Here is a 16689-nt window from a genome sequence, read left to right on the forward strand (position 1 = left end):
CTTTGGCTATCTGTACATCTTGGTTGCTGTGGACTATGTGTCCAAATGGGTGGAGGCGGTTGCATGCAAGACCAATGACCACAGAGTTGTGGTCCAGTTTTTGAGAGACACTATCTTTGCTCGTTTTGGTAAGCCTCGAGCAATTATAAGTGATGGAGGTAAGCATTTTTGCAATCGGATTTTTGAGCAGTTGATGAAGAAGTATTTCATCACACATAAGGTTGCCACCCCGTATCACCCACAGACGAGTGGACAGGTTGAAGTTTCCAATCGTGAGATCAAGCATATTTTGGAAAAGACGGTAAACCCCAATCGAAAAGATTGGTCTATGCGATTGAGTGACGCACTGTGGGCATATAGGACAGCTTTCAAGACCCCGATTGGGATGTCACCCTATCGGCTTGTGTACGGGAAGGCATGTCATCTTCCCGTGGAGTTGGAGCATAGAGCATATTGGGCCATCAAGCAGCTGAACTTCAATCTTTTGAAGGCTGGCTCACAAAGGAAGCTCCAACTCGATGAATTAGAGGAGCTAAGGAATGATGCTTATGAGTCTGCATTGTTGTACAAGGCACAGATGAAGAAGGCTCATGACCAGAGCATTTTGAGACGATCTTTTGAGCCTGGTGAGAAAGTCCTTCTTTACAATTCACGGCTGCATCTTTTTCCAGGCAAGTTGAAATCTCGGTGGACAGGCCCATTTATCATTCAGACAGTTTTTCCTCATGGGGCCATCGAGATTGAGGATCCTCAGAATGGTAACACCTTCAAGGTAAATGGACAGAGATTAAAACCATTCTTAGAGTTGAGGAGTAAGGAGATTGAGACGACATTGTTGGAGGATCCGAGTTATTCTGAGTGATTGTCGTCTTTTGTGGAGAGTCTGGCTGAAGACTTAGAACTTAGCGCTTGTGGGAGGCAACCCTCATTCTCTCCCTTACCATTTTATCTTGTTTGTTTGTTTCTGTTGTGTTTTTCAGGGCAAGTGTCTGCCATTCAAGTTTGGGGGAGCATTCTCCTACGTTACACCCAACTTGCGCCGCGCACCTGGTATTGTATCTCTGGACCCATTGGGGACAATGTGTCATTTTAGTTTGGGGGTGGGGTAGACATTTCTCTGTCTTTTTCCTTGATTATTCGTGTTGTTTTGTTAAAATATATATATATATATATATATATAAAATAAAAAAAATAGAAAATAAAAAAAATTTGCTATGTTATTGATTAAGCAAGGATAACACCTATTCTGTGGTTTGCATGTCATTGTTCTGTTTAGCATTTTGAACACAGCATGTCAGTAGGAATCTGAGTCTTTTGACTCATTGTTGGATTAGAGAGATTTCACATGTTCGAGTTTATCACCACGAGCACACTAGCACAGAATCGGTGAGGTATAAGATTTGACTTGATTAGGGTATATTTTGAGATAGGTAGGATGAAGTGTGATGAAACCATGGCTTGAAAAAAAAAAAAAAATCAAATCAGTTTGAGCTTCTCATTGAGTAACCGGACCTCATGCCTCACAAAGCATTGAGTGTTCGCGTAAAAAGATGAGAAACCTAACATGGTTGGTTGTATGGCTAGTTTGGCTTCGTAGCCTAGTTGACTTGAGTAATTAAGCCCTTAGGGATGTTTCTACATCTAGTGCCCTAAAACCATTTGGTTTGGGAGTCGCTGGCCCAACACTCGTTACATGGGTCAATTAGAAAGCTTAAGGAAGCTAAGCATTGCACAGCCTATACAAAAAAAAACAAAAAAATTAAGCCTTGGTTGTTTCATCTGAGCAAATTCCTATCACATCTAAAGTACACCCAAGTTTGAGAATAAATTGAAGCCTCCGGATTTTATGCTAGTCTCACATTGCACTTATTGGAACATGTGTTGTCTCAAATTTCCATCTTTGAGTTGAATGATTTGTGCTTATCTTGATGATGTGATTGTGGTGTTCATTATGATAAACCTACTCATGATGTTAAAAACCATGTGTTTGTGTGGAAGTCCTTGTTTATGAAATAACATAGTGCATAAATGTTTGTGGGTATCATTCCTGTTAAACCCTCACGAGACTTCACTCGTCCTCTAGGGATACCTAGGGGTTTAAAAGGCTTGTTGCATGCGTTAAATGCAATCGTATATCCCACGAAAGATGGATTTATCTTTTGTTTTCTGTTTTTCCATTCTTGTTTTTAGTTTTGTATTGCTAAGGGACTAGCAATATGTAAGTTTGGGGGTGTGATAAATGCTAAAATATTTATATTTTCAGCCCTTAACTTGCATGTTTTAATCCTTTGGTTTTGGTTAATTAGGACATTTTACTGCCTTTTTGTATTTTCTTTGTTTTATAGGCTTTTGGAAGAAAAGAAAGCATTTTTGGAAAAATTCCAAGCTTAAAGGGGCAAATTGGGAAGACCTAGAGGATATGGTTAAGCTTAACCAATCATGGTTAAAGTTTAATCAAATAAAGGAAATGATTAATTCGAAATTTCTCAATTTGAAGTCAAATCGGATTGGATGCAAAATTGGATTCTGAATACGTCTCGGTATTTTGACCATAACTTTCATCTCAGATATCCGATTGAGGTGATTCAAGCGGCATTGGAAAGCTAACTCAAGCTACTACAATTCATTGTGAAATAGCATTTTCCCAATTCGGAGCGCCGCAAGGCCAAAATCATGCCGCAAGATAGGACCGCAATTCTGGGCGAATCCTATTCCGATTTGGGCTTAGGTTTTCTTTATCCTAATTGGGCTTGGACTTAAATCTCCGAAATTCTTAGGATTACTAGGGCTTCTAGGGCTCTCCTATGCCATATAAATAGACCTCTAAGCCTCACAATTGGAGGAGGCCGTTTTAAGCTGAATACGACGTATTGCCATGGGGAAGCTTTTGCTTTGTTTTCCATTGTAAGTTTTATTCTTTCGATGATGACAATTCAATTGGTGATTATTTTTGTTATCATGAGAGGCTAAATCTTTCAACTAAGGTTGAAGATGAAGCTTCGTCATTGACAAACTCATGTATTCTCGTATTTTGTTTATACAATTTTGACTTCAAATAAGGATGTTGTAGATTTTCATTCAATTGCTTGATTTATATCTTTTAATTGAATGTGATGAACTATTATGTGTTGGAGTTGGATATTTGATGTGTTTCATCCTTCGGATACATCAAATCATTCGATTGAAATCGGATATCCGTTGTGATTCGTTAACCAAACGGATACATAGGATGATTTAATTTCGAATCGGATATTTGTTGTGATTTGTAAAAATGGGTGGATTCATTGAATGATTTAAACTTGATATTTGTAAAACATCGAATATAGTTTTTCGATTGTAGGAACAAATACAAGAATATAGAGTTAAGATTTGGCGAAGTGAATTCTAAAACCTTAGTGTTCTTTACCATTTTATTTCATTATTTTCTTTAGTTTATGTTTTATTTTGCACGACAAAAATCACAAAATTTGGAACTAGGTTAAAATAGAGTTGGTTTAAATAGAAATTGGTTTACACAACACAAATCCCTGTGGATCGACCTCGCACTTGCACACACGCTATATTGCACACGACTCGTGCACTTGCGAGTACAATTAAATTTGTACATCAGTAGCCCTTAGGGGTATTCCGAGTAATGGACGTAGGTGTCTAACACCGAACCACTCGTAAGTTCTTTATGTTCATTCCCTCTCTTGCTTCCGCTATTATTCCCACATCATCATTATTTCAACATGGTATCAGAGCCACTTTCTTTGTGGGCTCAAATTATTTTTCTTATGTTTTGCAGTTCAATTTATCTCATATTTCTTTTCCTCAAGCATGTTTCTGTCTGTCAATCCGATTGTTTTCCATAACAATCATCCGATCCAACCTGCCATCACAAGATCAAGTCAACTGTTTGCCGACAACCACAACAAAGCCCACCACCAGTCAGCAACAGCCAATTCAGCCTACCTTCCATCCGATAGAGCCGCGCCATCGTCTGGCCTTCTCCGATGTCATCCCACTCCCAAACGACGCCTTCCATAGCCATTGTCACTGCCGAACGACACCTTCCACTGCCAGCAAGTCACTCCAAAAGCAGCCGTGGCACTGCCGGCTGTCCACGGTTCCACGATTCACCGCCACAAATCTCTCTGCAACCAGTGCTTCCACCACTGCCGGCCTTAGTCTTCGGCTTCTGCGCCATCTAGATCTACTCCTCCGGTTATGCCAGCGTCCTTTCCTCCAGTCATGCATGGCCATCTTAGACAGGCGTAGAGAAACTGGTGAATGGAGGAAAGAGAAAGAAAAGAAAGAAGGGACAAGAGGCGTGAAAAAAAAAAAAAAAAAGGTGCTGCGTGTGGCGTGGAGTGAAGAGAGAGAAAAGAAAGAAAAGAAAAGTGAGAAAAGAAAAAGAAGGTTTCAGCCAAGTAAAAAAAAAAAAAAAGGGTGCTGCGTGTGGCGTGGAGTGAGGAGAGAGAAAAGAAAGAAAAGAAAAGGAAGAAAAGAAAAAGAAGGTTTCAGCCGAGTGAAAAAAAAAAAAAAAAAAAGGGAAGAAGAAGCGGTCCAAGTGGACCACATCACGCGCACCACGAGCCTGTCAGGTTCGGTGTGCCGATCTAATAACCGCCTAAGTGGGCTCATTTTTTTTAAAAAAGTTTGGCTCATTGTCAGCCTTGGCCCGTTGTCGGCTCTGGCCCGTTGTCGACCCCTTTTGAAGTTTGGCTCGTTGTCAGCCCTGGCCCGTTGTCGGCCCCCTTTTGAAGTTTGGCTTGTTGTCAGCCCTGGCCCGTTGTCGGCCCTTTTTCGAGTTTGGCCCATTGTTGGCCCTTTTGAATCTACATTCACCAGCCACCTACCGCCGTCGCTGGCTGCCCGCCAGCCTCTATCTCCTTCGGCAGTCGTCATCATCTACGGCCCGTTCCCCACCTCCACCACCGCCGTCATCATTGTTTCGGATTTCAAACTCAAGGTTCCAAAATATTCCACCTTGAGTTTGAGGGGGGATGTTAGAATATATGGAAAATATATTATATTTTCCATATATTCCATAATTATGTTGATATTGAAATATTCTCTATTTATGGGTTGATTGTAATCATATATTGAGATTGTAATCAAATCAAAGGGATTTGATTACCAAACTTGTATTTAGACATTACCCTATAAATAGGGACCTTTGTATTGTAGACAAATTAAGTTAATGAGCACAATGTAGCCCTTAGGGGTATTCCGAGTAATGGACGTAGGTGTCTAACACCGAACCACTCGTAAGTTCTTTATGTTCATTCCCTCTCTTGCTTCCGCTATTATTCCCACATCATCATTATTTCAACAAAGGAGAAGCTGATGTCGGAGAAGAATGGGTTTAGAGAGAGAAAGGAAGAAGGAGAAGTTGATGCAGTCGGAGAAGAATGGGTTTAGAGAGAGAAAGGAAGAAGGAGAAGCTGATGCAGTCGGTTAAAAGGGGGCAATATGGTAAAAAGGGTGACACATTTTGAGGTTGAAAAATCTGATGCAGTCGGTCAACGGTCAATGATAAACAGTGTCTGGGCCATTGCCTTTGCCAAACAGACCCTAGAAGTGTGGGCCACCCAAAATCGAACTTGGTCGGGCTGCTAGTGAATAGACGATATGTGTATCATATTCGGGGCACCGATATTGTATTACAGATCCCTCGGGACAGCACCAACTCTACCAAGATGGAGTTAAAGGCTTGGATAGAACATATGGAGTTGAACTATAACATGATTCTTTTATCATAACATGTATGATATCTATATTGCATTCATGATCATATTATCAAATGATGGGTTGTGATCTCGTATTGCTGTATATGATTTATAAACAACTGAATTCACTATGTAATTGTGGTGACCCTCCTTATAACACATGACTAATTTTTTTTTTTTTTTGAAAACATAACGTGAATGAAACTAGTTGTCATAGTGGCATAGCAATACCGCAATACGCCATTAATCCATGTATTAACCTAATAGATAATATAAACATGTCTCATAGTGATACATACATCATAAACTAGGATTTATCAGTCAATATCATTGCAGTGGAAAACATACTAACATGAGAGTATAATACCACACACACAAAGCTAATATGAACATCTACATGAAATAAGATTTACAAAATGTAATGAACTACATATAAAATAATAATTATACAAAACTGTCACATGCGACACGAAGCAATATACAAAATATACATTGTCTAGTCATATACATGAGTGCACTAAACAAGATGGATAACTACTAGTCCGACACAAAAACATTCAGCACGCTATGGCCTCAATCATTATAGTAGCTTAAGTACCGAATCCTCATTTAATGCCTCAAAACTTGCATCAACAACATCATCTATGCGGTCGTAGGTTTGACCACAACTGCATAACGAATTAATGAGTCCATGGTCTCAGTAAGTATAGAAAGTACTGAGTTTTTACAATGAGCCAACATTTCACAACTACGTAAATTTATAATAACTGCTACTAGCATCTCAAAAATATTTTGTAGTTGATAAAGTAAACACTGTAGTCTCGAAAGCATTTTGAAAACATATTAGTTAGTTATGAATGTAAATGTAAGCTCTGATTTCCCGCTCGAAAACATACACATACATACCCATCTAATTCATACGTAGTTATATATTATATAACTTATAGCTGTACTCATAGGCATGCATTCACTATATTGGGTGAACATAAGCTTACATGCATATCAAAGCAATAAAACATATAATGAAAGTCATCATGTGCAATTTAGTTGTAATGTTATACATATGCTATGTTTTATTCAGTCACAAATGCATACTGATACATTTAGCATAAAAATCTCATATTGCTTTAAAGTATCACAAAGTATCATATACAATCAAGCCATAACAATATACATATGATTTGTTCTATTCAGTCACATAGCAGCCCTCGGCCTCTCACGCTTTGTATGTATGTCTCTGATTCTCTTCGGTATGGTGCTGAGATGGGAAAGAAGGGGAAGAAATATGTTGGGTGAAGGAGCAAGAAAGGTTTCGGTGAAGAAGAGAAATAAATGTTATGGGTGATGAAAGAGGAGAAAGGAATGTTTCGTGAAAAAGAGGAGAAACAATAAAATAGAAAAAGTAACATTGCTTTAATACTAGAATACTCATTCAGTGAGCTACAGTAACAATCTAGATGTAAAAGTTTACTTTGACAACATTTTCATTTTATAGTATCAGTTGGAGAAGAAAAATAACCCATAATGGGCCATTTAGAACATCCGCTGGAGATGCTCTAAGAGAAGTTTGCCAAAAGAGGGGTAAAAAATGTTGGTTTTGATTTCAGGGGTCATGATTTAACTCAAGAGAAAAACTTTGATAATTTTTTGGTTAGATAGTGCTTTGCTTTTAACATAAACACACTTTCTAGGTTTTCATCTATCTGCTTTCCCAATTGATTCCCTCATATTCGTTCAAGATCTTGTTGAAAAAACTAATGAAGTTTTTTCGACAAGATGAAAGTCGCTTGAAGGAGGAATCGAAATGGCAACTCCACGCATACCGAGTGTTGAAGCAAAATAAATGCTACAAATTAAAAATGGGTGTTGAATATAATTGCGCATTATTGTTGTAGTGATGTTCAGATAACCTAAATGAATTAAAACCTTTGAGATTTGATATGTGACTTTAATGGCGCATTAATCTCCTCCTTGAGCAATTTTTGAAAATTGAGGCTAGTAATTGTTAGTGTAAAACGGCCTTAAACCATCGTTGTTGTGAAATGACATAAATTTTCTCCAAATCAGTTTAAAGAAAAAAATTTTCAACCTAGTCTAACAAGTGTCAAGTGTCATCTTTACATATTTTCTTTAATATTTTGACAGTCATTTATTGTCATTTTACTAATTTAGGAGATCCAAATCCTCTCCAGTCCAAAATGGACCAGAGAGTATCCCGTTCATGGCTAGGATTTCTAGGGCCACAACTGGGACACATATCCCACTAATTAAAAATAATATTAAAATACTATTTAGAATTAAAATAATAATAATAATAATAATGGGGTAGCTGACCACCCCATATTGGCTATAGGGGATAGCCGACCACCCCATTTTTGCACTAGGAGCCAACACTAATGGAAAAAAATAAAATAATATAAAAAAATTACTGAGTTTGCCTTTGAGAGTGGTTTGGCCGCCCACAAGGGCCATGAGGTGGCTTCGGCCGCCCCAGACCGGCCAAAGCCACCCCTAGGACAGAAATGGGGTGGCCGGCCACCCCCCTATGGCCAAGATGGCCACCCCATTATTTTTATTATTATTATTTTTTTTAATTCTAAATAATATTTTATTATTATTTTTAATTAGTAGGACACATGTCCCATTTGTAGCCCTACAATTTATGAAAAAAATTTATAGCCATGAATTTAATATTCTCTAGTCTAAAATGGACTGAAGAGAGTTCGGATTCTAATTTAGGAACTCAAACATTAATTTTTTAAAAACAAAAAAATGTTGAATAATACTTGTTACTTACTAGAGTGGGTTAAAAGAAGTTTGGAGGAAATTTGTGTCCGTTGTAAAAACCTCTAAAAATTTGTCATTGAACTGTTATTGTGCGTAGGCAGCATGCAGTACAATTTTCATAGAAATTACGGGAATTAACTGACATATGTTGTTAAATCACTATTACTTATATTTTTCTCCTCGTTGGTCCAAAACAAAATACTTTGTACAATAAACAAAAGTGTACAGACATCTTCAAATACACAATATAATATATAACTACTCCCCCGTCTCAATTTACGTATGTTATTTATCTTTTGGACGTTACAAACTAACTTTTTACTTCTCTGAAAATACAAATTATTTACTCTGGTATTTCTTAAACTACCCTCACCCTTTTGAAAGAAAAGAAAAAGAAAAAACAAAATTCTTCTTAAAAATCATGCACTCTAAGATACAAGTACAACGAATGACATTTTAGAAACCTTGTTTTTTCTTTTAAGCTTTTACTTTTCATTTAAAACTAGACAATAATTTTGAGACTGGGGGAGCATATAAGATATTCACAAAAGAGGATGCAAATGTTGAACAGGGTACGTACAAAAAGGAAACCCCATAATAAGCACACTATCCCTCCCATCAAACGAAGTGGAGACTCTTAGATCTTCGCGACCTGATGCAATCGGATCGCGCCCACCCGATTTTCTGGTTCACATTGTCGTATACGACCAGTTGCCCGCGCATTGAGACGTCTGCAGAGGCCATATTAGTTAGTGAACAATTGGCAAGAAAGGGGAAAGGGGGAAGTTTGGGGGGTGCTAAACCAACCAGAAAACAGAGAATTCTGTAGTAACACCTTTATCCAATAAAAAAAATTGAATCTGACAAATTATTAAGACCTTGGAGAATATAACTCAGAAGACCCAGGTTTGGTTTTCATGCGTTAGACAGAACATACCTCCAAGTATAATTGTTGATCCATCATGTACTTTGCTTCCATCAAGGATACCCAGGCACACATTGCCTTTGTTCTGCAAAATTAGGAGTCTTGTTTATCAAATACTTGAACACTGTAGAATAAAATCTGATGTAAAAGGACTAAAAATACTTACATTAATGATCAAGTAGCTCTCTGGAGGAATTTGAAACTTTGTGGAAACAATCCACCATTTGCTCCCAAACTGAAGGGTTAAAGTCTTAAAGAAATGCTGAACATCCATCACAGATCTGCAAACATATGGGTGTGGCTTTTATAACTTAGCATCCATCTTGATTGAGAAAGCCTCCAAAGTAAGGTGCAATTGAGGCAAGAGAATACTAATATTAACCATATGTTTTGCATGATATCAGGCTTGTTTCACATGAGGTAACAGAGAGAAAGGGGAATGAGTGGATGCAGTTCAAAGTTACAACGAACCTAAGCTATACGTTGAGGCCATTTTCTCGCCTACGAATGGAGGGAATAGCTTATGGACAAGTAACTCCACGCAGACACCTTTCCCGTTTTTTTCTTAATAAAATCGAGGAAACTTATTCCAATCATTTTAATTTAAGTAATGTTCTTACATCACATCAGCTGCTCAATTGTCAGATTTCAGTTGGAAGTTCATATTTTTGTCAAATTTCTACATGATTTTCTGTTAATCAAATAATCAATGCAATCTTTGTCTATAATCTTCCAAAATATTCCAAATTTGAGAAACAAGACAGCCAATATATTAGCAGTATTCCCCTGTTCAGGGAAACAAAAAGTAAAAAGTATATTTAGTTACTATGAGACAAAAGAAAAAAGATTGGGATAGGGAGTGAGATGAGAGATAGCTTTGAAAAAAGTGCCTCCCAGTCTGCCCAAAAAAGTGTCTAAACTGATAGTAATAATAATGATAATGATAATAATAAGATATGTACGAGTTATCAAAAAGTATTATTATTATTTACTTCCATCAACTCCCAACTGAAATTTTTCTGTGTAACATAATATACAAAACATCATACAACTCGGTGCTAAATCGTTCAGTGAAAAAACTAAAAGACTCATCATTTTAAAATTGATACCCTATAGGGCATCAATATTTAAACCTAATAAGTGAAGTAGCAGCCCAGGAAATAAAAACATAAAAAATTCAAGTACCCAACAAGTTTTACAAACCAACCATTATGGCAACTCCCCCCTCCCTCCAAATGCCTTGGCATTACAAAACCAAAACCCTTCTAGGCTACAAAAATCAAACCCAAAGAGTGAAAAGTTTTAGGGTTAAATATACTTTAGCCATCTCACTTAACAACCATTTTTTATAAAGCCTCACGCACTTACAAGCCGATATCTTTAATGTCCAAAAACTGACGGATGGGTGTAGATTGCATCAAATTGAAAGTTTGGGGGGGTGAAATTGAGACATTTTGAAATTTGGGGGAGTCTTTTCAAATTGCGTGGTAGTTCAGGAGTCCTTTGTAAAGTTTCTCTTATAATTTTTTATTGATTAATAATTTTAAGGGATAAATTTGGTTTTTTAAGTGTCAAACAAGGGTATTTTTGGAATACTTTGGTTAAATATGATTTTTCCATCCAAACAGATGGTCAACGCTAATGGAGGGTCTTAATTACAACAAAATAGTAGTTTGATGAACCTAAGTGTCAAAACTGTCCATTCATGGTGCTTTATCAAAAACAGATGTTAGTTGAAGGGATTAAAGTATATTTAACCCAAAGTTTTAATATTAAAGCAACTGACTATTTTCTAGCAATAATGCAAAAGCCCTCACAAGAAAATACTTTGGAAGGTGTTGGCAACAAATGCACCTTTTTGACATTTTCTGATGGTTTTGTTACAAAAGTAGTGGGTATTTAGTATATTTTCTCAATTTTAATGGAATCTGCATTCATGGTGAAGGATTTGGGGAAATTTTATTTAACCCCCCTGAACTTTTATCATTTTAAACTCTCAATTTAGTAGTGTATTGAACTTCCAGTTTTTTGCAATGCCACCCTTCCATTCGGATTTTCTGTTAAATCCTGTCAAAATTCCCAAAATACCTCTATTTTTTTATTATAAAAAATAAAACAAAAAATTGCAAAGATCCAGGTATTGGTTAGGATTTAACGAAATTTGTAAAAATACCTAAGCACGAATCTTTGCAATTTTTTTTTTATAAAAAATGAGTATTTTGAAAATTTTGACAAGATTTAATAGAAAATCCTAATGGAGGGAGGACATTGCAAAAAATTGAAAGTTCGATACCCTAAATTGAAAATTTTTGAACTTTAGGGGGGTAATTTCAAAACGCGTGGAAGTTCAAGAGGGTTTTGTGAAGTTTCCCCAAAAGAATTTAACAGAGTACTAGTAGTGGTGATGGTGGTGGTGAAGACATAGTGGTGTGCTAGCAATTGTGCAGATGCTAGCAATGAAAAAGGTGTGAGAACATTGAAGTTGATGCCGCCATCAATTCAAATGGTTGTGGTGTAGGCTGAGAACAGTGGAACTTGGAAGAGATGGCTAAGGTGGAGTAAAGAAAATTTCAATGTTACATCTATGTTATCATAAGTTGGTTATATTGGTGACAGCAGTGTAGAGAAAAGTAGAACTTCACTTTGAGTGCTTTTTTTCTTTCTTTTTTTAATTTCAGTAAATGCGTATGTTCTTTCCTTTTAAATTATTCAGATATGCACAACAAATGCACTTTTTCTTCTTCTCAATTTTAATGGAAGGAACCAACATAAAGTTAGAGTCTTTGATAAATTGGTTAAGAGAATGCCAAAAAGATAAATTAAGCTATAGAGAAAATAATTAAGCTTGACCAGGTGCAGCCCAATCAACCACACTTGCTGTCGTACCTGATTGGGAATTTAGCTCGCCAACAAACAGGCAATGTTGGATCTGATGTATCTTGGATGAGTCCTAACCCATTAACTTCTTCAAGCTGCATCAATGGGTAACAAGTAATCAGTACTGTCAGTGAAGTTGTCACGTAATAAGAAATTCTAGATCTTCCCAGGAGGCTGTGGATAAAACACTTACAGAAGCAACTAAATCAGAATATGCTTGTTGCGTAAAATATGTAAAAGAACTGCCACTATCAAAAACTACACGTCCTGCTCTTCTGTCTGTCACACCTAATTTGAGAAGCCTGCTTCCGTAATTCATTCTCACAATCTCTGTATGATAAGAATCTCTGAATAGGAAAGCATGGAAGAAGAGAAAATCAAAAGTGATGCAGAATAAGATTGCATGGTAAGGCATAGAAGGTATTTAGGAAAATAAGAAGAAGAATCGTTCATATTTTAAAGATCTAAGAGGCATGTTTATAAAGATTGTCACAAATTACAGGGGTAAATCTCATAACTGCATTAGAGTTTCAAAAAATTGGTCAATACAGGATTGAGCTAACAAATCATATTAACACTAGCGTAGATGAACTTTTGCCCTGACACTAGACTCAGAACATTATATCTTCTATTATATTGCATTTACATCACAGGAATAAAACATTTCTTTTCCAGCTAAAGCACAAGATATAAAAAAAATAAAAATAAAAAATAAAAAAAGAACAATCAGTCATATATTATAAATATAATATTGGAACTGAAGACAATGGAAAATCAACATTTATTAGAAAAAAAAAAAATTGAATGTCAAATATATTCTAGGGAAAACTACATTTACCCCTTCTAACTACCATCATTTTTGCATCGCCCCCTGGCCAACCTTCCCCCTTCCCGCGATCTACATTGGAGTTGCAATGTCCCCTTTTACAACCGAAAATGACAAAGATTCCCTTCATAAGTCAGTTTTTATCTTTCTTTTTTTTTGTCATTTTGAGTCACGAAAGGGAGACATTGCAAAAATGATGGTAGTTAAAGAGGGGTAAATATAGTTAACCCTAAATTCTATTAGTGATAGAAAGAAGCGAGGAATGGGGAAGAGATGTTTACTTACATGGAAGGGCTATTAAGCATAGGGACCCATGACATACCCCACTGCGGTACAATATCATCACCTAAGAACATATATCCACCACCTGCATCAGCGGTAAGACAATGACCAACCACATTGTTAATGATTCCCTTGCTTGCCAACTGGGAAGGTAAGCTAACTTTAGCTCTGCTTAACGCCAGGATTCCATCAGTCTTTGCCAGTGTATTTAAAAGTAATCCTTGCTGATCATATGCACACCTTACAGACAAAAAACAAATGCATAAATCAGCATTTTGGTGTTAAATTAAGCACTTCAAAGACTCATCAAAAAATTAAACACTTCTAAGGAAATTCAGAGTTTGGGGATGGGAGGGAGGAAAAATAGAAAAGCATTACCCAAAAGCAACATTTAAATTGGTCCATGATCCATTTGCCATCATTAGATGAAGCTCATCTCTAGCAAGAACCCCCATAGAGGAGCTTTTATCTGCATATTGAATCTCATAGTCACATTGTTGGCAACTTTCACAATATCCAGCCTCTTGATTTCTATTAACTTCCATGCACAAGAAGTCCTTGGAAGGTACTATGTTGCCTCTTGTTGGCTTGTACAAACCATTTGGTCCCTGCATTAACTATATCCATTAGAATAAAGATAACGTGTAGCTCAACAATTTAATTAAAGGTTGGGATATCATTATCTTTGATCGTTGGCTGATTTCTAAGATGGCATACTTGTTTAAGAGCCCTTTTTTTATTATTAATTTTTATTTTTTTAAATTTTTATTTTTATTATTTTATTTTTATTTTTATGCCAAACAGTTAAAAAGAGTTGTAAAGATAATTCCCTCAAGTCAGATCCAGGGTTGATTGAAAACTTCCAAACTTGTTCTTTAACCTCCCAACCGATAACCAAATAAAATTAACAAAAGAAAAGAAAAGAAAAAAAAAAGAGTCCTGTATTAAGACATGCAAGAAGAAGAAATTATCTACCACAGTGCATCAAAATGGAATTACAACCTAAAATCCCACAAGATAAGAGCAGGGAGAAGGAGATAATGTTAAAAGAAGCAGCATATGTATCATATATTGATTTATTCACTTAATACAAAGCATTTTTCAGAAAAGACATGCAAGATTAATGTAACAAATTCCAATTATCTATTGACCATCGATTAGATATGAATGAAAACCGGGGGATACAGTAGACACATACAAAAGAAGTTTGGAAAACCCATTAACTGAATAACCAATCCTAATTAGGCATTACCTTAGCGCAGCTAGTGCAAGGAGCATCACACTGTATCCACGTTAAGTCACTCCCCGTATCCATGTCAAGAAAATAACGCTTTGGAGGACTACCAACAAGTATGTATGTGTAGTACAATCTGTATGTATAAGAAAATTTTTGTTAGCATCAGGAGCAGCATGACCACATACTATACGGCAATTGAAGTCAAGAGTCATGATGACAAGGCTGTGATGAGTTATCCAGCAACAATGGCTTGTTTAAGTTTGAAGGAGAGGAACACTTATGAACTCCCCCACCCATTTCATAATCAGTGGATTATGAACTCCCCAAGTACTCATGCACTAAATCATATTTCTCATCAGTTTCGGATCAAGGACTGCAATACCCCAGAAGGCCAAATCCCACTTTTGGTGGGTAGATTGTGAAAGCATTGCATGGGTACTAAATTCTACATTAGTAAATTGAGCTTTATAAGTGATTTTGGAGAGCTTCACTGGTTCTTTTGAAGATCATTTGGTTCATAACTAGTGGTTTCGAAGACAATGGGATGTATGCCACACAAAAACAAGAGATAAAAGTCAATTGTTATATAACGTAGTTTTCCAATGATTCCTTTTTAGCTCTATTTACTTTATTCCCCAAAAAAGCACTTTTCCCTCCATGACTCATAATATAATTTTAAAGGCAGTAATTAAAGAAAGCAACAAGATCCATCCATACCCATCTGGATATATATTGCCTCTGACAGGTAAAACGGAAGTGGAATCAACTTTTGCCTTGGAAGCAAAAAATTTCTTGTGGGATTCCCTCGCATCCTCAATTGGAGAAACCATATCCCCTTTATCAATACCCACAAGCCTCCCCAACTTCAGCTTCACATTTATCTGTGGAGTCCCCGATTTTGGGTACAAAGGAAAGATAAACGACGTGCGTCCATGATCATCTTCTGAGCGGCGGGATTCTCGGAGGGGCTGAGAAGATACAGAACTATAAAGAGCAAGAGCAAAAAGAGAGATACCCAGAAAGCCCAAGAGCTTTCTTGGGGTAACAAGGAAGGCTCCGCTGATCGAGAATGAAAGTTGACTCGGAGGGTTTGCAGGTGGGAGAGGAGCGCGTTGTGGGTGGTTGTTTTGATGGTTTTGTTGTTGGTGATGGGTTTGGGATTGGGGAGCGTTGGAGAAAGTGAAGGCAGTGATGGTTTTGCCAAGTGAGGGGTTGTCTGGTGGTGGAAGAGTGATTATGACAACCCCTTTAATTGGTTGGGGAGCCTCATCAGAATCCATGGCTAAAGAAGAAGCTAAGGATCAGGAGGGAGTGTGAGAGAGTTCGTACAAGTAGAGGCAGGAGAGGACTCAAGGTTGTTCTCCTATTCTTTTTCGATCTCCATAGTACCTGAGCTTGCCTCAAAGACTAGACTCTCTCTCTCTCTCTCTCTCTCTCTCTCTCAGTCAGTCAATGGCTCCAATGCATAGGAGCTAGAAGACTTTGGGGGTAAACGGGGAAGTATCCAGGAACCTGTCAAGCGCAAGGAAACCGCCAAGTACGCAAAAGAGATAAAGCTGTATAGGGTAGAGCTATGCTATAAAAGCCTATAAGCTTCAATTTTCTTAATTATTCGCCAAATTTTAAAATTATTATTGAATTTAAAAGGATTATTATTAAATTCTAATATATTAGTAATTTAAAAAATCATATTACATTTGAGATGATTTGATTTTTATATTACAATTATAAGAGTAAATTGAAACTGCTAAATCAATATTACCGAATAGTTATGGAATAAAAATATAATTTTTAACGTTGCTTGTAGGCAAAAAGATATCAAGTATTACTATTCTTCACCCTAATTTGTTTATCATTCATTTCACGTGTTAGAAATTACATATTTTAAGGGTGTTTATTTGAATTTTGTAAGTGATTGAAATGAGAAATTACTTAAAACACATTAGCATTTTAAGTAGTTTGTTTTTTGATTTTTTTTAAGTGATTGTGATCAGAAACTATTTAAAGTATAGAATGATGCAATAGGACAAAAATTCTCTTT

General features: G+C 36.7%; 1 protein-coding gene across 1 annotated transcript; it reads right to left on the bottom strand.

Annotated features, from left to right (window-relative positions):
• Window positions 1-8728: 8728 nt before the first annotated feature.
• LOC132184187 (aspartyl protease APCB1-like) lies at window positions 8729-16104 on the bottom strand. Its single transcript, XM_059597720.1, has 9 exons — window positions 15366-16104; window positions 14664-14781; window positions 13790-14019; window positions 13415-13651; window positions 12497-12650; window positions 12313-12398; window positions 9593-9707; window positions 9439-9511; window positions 8729-9232 (listed from the first exon to the last, which is right to left on the bottom strand). The coding sequence occupies exons 1-9, from the start codon at window positions 15926-15928 to the stop codon at window positions 9120-9122; spliced, it is 1689 nt and encodes a 562-aa protein (XP_059453703.1). The 5' UTR covers window positions 15929-16104; the 3' UTR covers window positions 8729-9119.
• Between the last annotated feature and the right edge of the window lie 585 nt (window positions 16105-16689).

This window comes from Corylus avellana, chromosome ca6 (assembly GCF_901000735.1).
Source record: "Corylus avellana chromosome ca6, CavTom2PMs-1.0".
NCBI lineage: Eukaryota > Viridiplantae > Streptophyta > Magnoliopsida > Fagales > Betulaceae > Corylus > Corylus avellana.

What these genes read in the sequence shown, in the direction of transcription:
- LOC132184187 (XM_059597720.1), bottom strand. Translation starts at nt 15,928, where the DNA reads ATGGATTCTGATGAGGCTCCCCAACCAATTAAAGGGGTTGTCATAATC. An exon ending in AATTTAAATGTTGCTTTTGG is followed by an intron (nt 13,652 to 13,789) that starts GTAATGCTTTTC and finishes TTTGTCTGTAAG; the next exon opens with GTGTGCATATGATCAGCAAG. An exon ending in ATTCTGATTTAGTTGCTTCT is followed by an intron (nt 12,399 to 12,496) that starts GTAAGTGTTTTA and finishes CCATTGATGCAG; the next exon opens with CTTGAAGAAGTTAATGGGTT.